Below are 5,051 nucleotides of genomic sequence, written 5' to 3'. Positions count from 1 at the left end.
TTTCTGTTGCATATGAGAAACATCAAAGGGCAAACGACGCGCATATTGAGGAAAAGATGGATGGTTTTCAAGCAAAAGTCAAGTAAAAGACCGCTTCTTAAACCAGAGAAGGTGAACATGTTAGTATTCTTGTGGGGAAAAAAACATGCAAGCACTGTCAGTTTTACTTTTCTTTTTGTTTTCATTTTTGAAAAACTTATCTTTGCCGGTTATGGCTCTCTTTTATTTATTTATTTGATTCCTCAGTATTTGCTAAACGTTCTGTAATTTATTAGTCGGTATATAATGCAGCATGTTGTGTGTGCCATGCCTCATCTTATTCGTTTTTGTTAAACGGTTTGTAAGCTAGTTTGTCATTGTATCTTACTGATTTATTGTTGTTGTGCTTTTTGATTAAGAATAACAATGAATCAATCTTTTGTTTTAGTCTTAAAAAATGAAGATGTATAAGCAAAACAGTGACAATAAGATCGCGAATTCGAAAGCATCCGAAGCCCGCGGCTTAACACAGCAAAAGAGAACAAATCATGTGCTCGTGCGACCAGCTGAGAAAGTTAGTTGCAAAAGAGCGAGCAGTGGGAAGAATGAGTCTGGAGCCCTGTATAGGCTATACAGTGCATGAAAAGCAAACTGGTGCTCTTCTGTTTCTTTTGGTGTATGACTCCCCCTTGTCTCGTATAAAAAGCACAATAATCACGGTTGTCTGAAATATATTTTTACTTAATGAATTAAGAAAACAAAAGAAAAAATTGTGCAACAAGTAGCCTATGCAGAGTTTCGGTTCATTTTTATGGTGTGCAAAAGGAAACCAAGACTATTTTCTTTAGGCCTATTTTACAAAAGAACAAAGATTTGTTTTTATTGTGAATGTACACAAATAAAAGCAAACCTTTTACAATTCCGATTATCTTTATGACTAAAAGGAGTAGTTGCTTCCACTGTTAGAAGGAAAAAAAATCAAGTGATTGCGCCGGCGCCACATGCGCGCGCACAGTTAAGCTTTGCCTGTTCATTATCATAATAAAATACAGTCAGTCAAACATGTGAAAAAAACACTGCTCAGTTTAAATATGTAGTAAAATCTGTGCCGTTAAGCGTTATCACCTTACTGCCGTGATGCAAAACATTTTGTTTTACGTGGATATTGGAACGCGAGTGAAGTACATAATAAATAATATTTTGGCATTCAAATATATCGCGAATATGGAAACATTTGATTTTGTGTCAAATGAGAGACCCAACGTTGGTTTCATTTTCATTGTAGCCTAAATGAATTCGTTTTGGCTTGTCATTTATAGCTATAGCTTCTTATATTTTTAATTCTTGTTCTTTTCTAAATACTGTTAAATTGAAATGATTTGTTGTGGAGTGAGGGGAACTAAAATAGCCTAGCTATGTTTACATTGTTTATTATAATGTTTGTAAACATTTTGCATCGGCATTAAGCCTATTTCTCAACGAAATAATAAAATGTGACTTATATGCGACTTGGACTATGTTTTTTTTTTTTAACCATGCAGCAAACCTTTTAAAATATTTTGATCAATTACTGGAAAAAAAAAAAAAAAAAAAAACAATAAAAATGACTTGTAAATCGTTTTAACTGATTGTATTAATCGGTCAAAATTCTTACGATCGGTTAACGGTTAACCTGAGCATCCCTTCTGACAACATTGCTACATATATTAGTGAACATAAAGTTAATTCACCTGAACAAGCAGCAGCGTTGGCTGAAGATTATGTACTTACTCACCGAAGCAATTTTGTTGATTGGCGCTCACGGGGAGATGCTCGGTCGAGTACATTTCTGAGTTGTTTTCTTACGGGGAAGTTTGATCTACACAAGTCATGTAATTACTGTTGTGAAAAGGGGCACTGGAAAGCAGATTGTTCTGTACTCGAGACAAAAGCTAGACGTGAGGTTAATAAATTGCCTAAATCAGCTGCTTTTGTGACTTCCGTTCCGTACCTAATCAGCCTGTGCCTCCACCTCATTATCTGTCTCACACCCTGTAACCTGAGCCCTCTGTGATGTCACTTCCTGCCAGTCAAGCGCTCCACCTCGCCCCTGCTCTTATTGCAGCCGCTCTCAGGTTACACTGCACCGTCTAATGCATTTTGGGAAATGAAGGTGTGTAGCAACCTAAGGTCAAGACACTAGAGCCCGGCTCCCATCTCCTGCAGTCCTGCTGCGGACAAATACGGCACCAGGAATGAGCGGCATCCTGGCCAGTTGATGTGCTTCAGACAAGCGGCATATGTTATTTATGAAGTCAAGGCTGCTGAGAGAGGGAGGGACCTTCAGGAGTTATTGACTCAGAGCGAGCCAGCCACCAAAACAGAAGTTGTGAAGTAAGAAAGAGAGACGAACGGGCGAGCTCCAGCATCTAGGATTACAGAGCGAGAGTACCTGCTCGCTGAGAATAGTGGAACTGTATTTTGCCCTCCCTGCCGCGGGCCCCGGGACAGGCAGAGGACAGGGCACACGGGACGCGGGGTACAGGGCAAGATTATGGGACAGGGAGCGAGTACTCAGACTTTAAACCCGAACCCTGCCTACATAACCGGTGAGTTATTTCGGATGGGATGTGGATTCCAGAGTATGAAGATGATAATACGTCGTTTTTATTTCACACAGTTTGTTTGCAAGCCGTACCAGACCGGTTTAGCTTTTCCACTGGAGGTGATCTGGCGATATTGCTTATGCCGGTGCCAACTGTACTTGTCTGAATGATTGCAGGTGTACACTTATTGACGTGTAGGAAGGAGTGAGGGACAGGCATGGGCAGGTGGGGTGAATGTACGCTGATGGAATGTGGTGATTGTGCAATCGGACATTCTCATGTTTCTGTCAAGCACGGTTGCTCTTGGATTAGACTTTACCAGTTGATATGAGAACGAGCTTTGCTGTAGCTCTCTATAGCGGTCTCCACATTGCATCATGTATGACCATGTTTTTGGTGCAGCCGTGTTAAAGGAGAAAATCTGTTTGTGCTGGCTGTTGATACAAGCTGACTCAAGTGGTTTCTTGTTGACACTGTTTTCCAGCTCTGAAAATCACAGCATGATGAGCTCGAATCCAAACATGCAGCCTCGTCCTTCATTTACCGCGACAGAACATAGAGGCTGTGGAGCGCATTTATAAAACTATTCTTACATGAACGCATTGATGAACACATCAGTTTACTTAAGAATAGTTTTATGAAGGACTTGCTCCAATTGTTTTTAAAGGAGGTCTTGAATAGCATTGTACTGTTGCTGCTGTATACACATTTTCAATGTGCCTTTTACAACCAGCACGCATAGTGTGCTACACTGTGCCCAAAAGACTTCAACTTAACTTAGTGTGTTGAATGAACTGGAAACCAAGTTTACTTTTTCTCATTTTTGATGGGATTGACAAAAACTAGTATGTACATTTATATAAATTGATGCAAATCAAGATGACACTTGCACACTCACAGAGTTAAATGTGTGTACTGAAATCATGTGATACTATTGTAGTATTCTACTGTTTGAAATGTTTATCATTGCCTTTTGTGCACAATTTCAGATTTTTTTTTTGTTAAAAAAAAAAAAGTTTTAATAGCATTCAGTATTCCATTACAAATATAGTTAATTTCATCTAACAGTCAACTACGGTATTATAAATGTATTTTTGTTAATTATATTTTATTTAAAAATATATAGTTTTTTGTCATATAAATTATATATTATAATAGTATGAAACAGTTTCTTTCTGTATTTTAGTTTGTTTGTACACTACCATTCAAAAGTGTGAGGTCAGTAATATTGTTTAAAATAAATTATTTTATTAAGCAAAGATGTGTTAAATTGATCGAAAGTGACAGTAAAGACATTTATAATGTTACAAAAGATTTCTTCAAATAAATGCTGTTCTTTTGAATTTTCTATTCATCAAAGTTCGCACAAAAAAATATGAAGCATCACAACTGTTTTCAACATTGATAATCAGAAATGTTTCTTGAGCAGCAAATCAACATATTATGGCTCATTTCCACCGAGCGGGACGGTTCGATTCGGGAGACATAGAAATATAGAAATAGAAATCAACTTATAATATTTTAACAATATTACAGTTTTTACTGTATTTTCGATCAAATAAAAGCAGGCTTGGTGAGCATAAGGGCTTCATTCAGAAACATACACAACAAATATTACTGACCCCAACCGTCTGCAACAAAAATAGTTCTCTCATTAGGGCTCAAATAAGCAGCAGCACTAGTGCGTACTGTTACACACACTCACACACATTTCTGTTCATCCCTCAGTTTCAGGCGAGCACCTTCTGATGACTTGTCATGTTGTTTTAAGGTGTTGCCGTGAATCTTCTGTTTGTCACGTTCAGTTCTCCCATCCACTCTTGACCTCTGTGTTTATTTACACACAGTGTCCTCGACGTCTGTGTGTGATGTCCTCTACCATTATCATAGCTGTACGTTGCTCTCAGTGAGTTCAGGGCAGTCGACTAATCAGATTCTCACGTATGTCACTGATATGAGAGGAATGCACAGCCTTCCTGAAACAAAGAGCTCATTGAGGCTCACTGAGCGCTTCGTAGAAACACTGATTGAGATGTGTGTGTGTGTGTGTGTGTGTGTGTGTGTCAGGTGAAGATCAGTGCTTGATTGTGTTGGGTATATTGTGGCCTGTGCTCTGATAGTGCGACATTCACTTCAATTACTTTATTATTCGGTTTTATCAAGGTTGTGGTGCCATGACAATGAGCCAACTTGTTTTCTCTTGTCACCGTGCCTTTCTTTTTCCAAACAACATGAGAACAGTGTGTTTTACAGTAAGCAGTAAGTAGACCAAGTCAGAATGTACTGACTATTTCAGAGCTTGTAGTTTTTGACTTTAGTGTGTTTTTGCGTACCTTCATTTAAAGTTTTTTTCCACGTGTAAAGTGTTTTCGTTGGAAAAATCCCGTTTGAGTGAAGTAAACTAGGTCTGTGTGCTGTCAAACACTTGCCAAATCAGTTAAGAGCATCTAGGCCAACGGAGCTGCCAAAACCCATAAACATTCCAAA

The 5,051-nt window shown here is 38.5% G+C and overlaps 1 protein-coding gene across 5 annotated transcripts in view; it reads left to right on the top strand.

The window, feature by feature from the left end:
• Positions 1–5,051, top strand: part of LOC107689543 (phosphatase and actin regulator 4A-like) — a 72,615-nt gene that overhangs the window by 34,071 nt on the left and 33,493 nt on the right. For 2 of the 5 annotated variants that reach the window (XM_016487562.1, XM_016487565.1), the window contains exon 1: positions 2,126–2,567. The exons of 1 other annotated variant lie outside the window; for it this stretch is intronic. In XM_016487562.1, the coding sequence (XP_016343048.1) occupies positions 2,513–2,567 (55 nt within the window). In that variant the 5' untranslated portion in view covers positions 2,126–2,512. Of the gene's footprint in view, positions 1–1,924; positions 2,568–5,051 lie in introns of those variants that run through there. 2 more of the 5 variants (XM_016487564.1, XM_016487561.1) reach the window with 2 other exon arrangements.

This window comes from Sinocyclocheilus anshuiensis, unplaced genomic scaffold, assembly GCF_001515605.1.
Source record: "Sinocyclocheilus anshuiensis isolate Anshui unplaced genomic scaffold, SAMN03320099.WGS_v1.1 scaffold369, whole genome shotgun sequence".
In the NCBI taxonomy this organism is placed as follows: Eukaryota; Metazoa; Chordata; class Actinopteri; order Cypriniformes; family Cyprinidae; genus Sinocyclocheilus; species Sinocyclocheilus anshuiensis.
The sequence above is the reverse complement of the archived record's forward strand: the minus strand, read 5'-3'. Positions and strand labels throughout refer to the sequence as shown.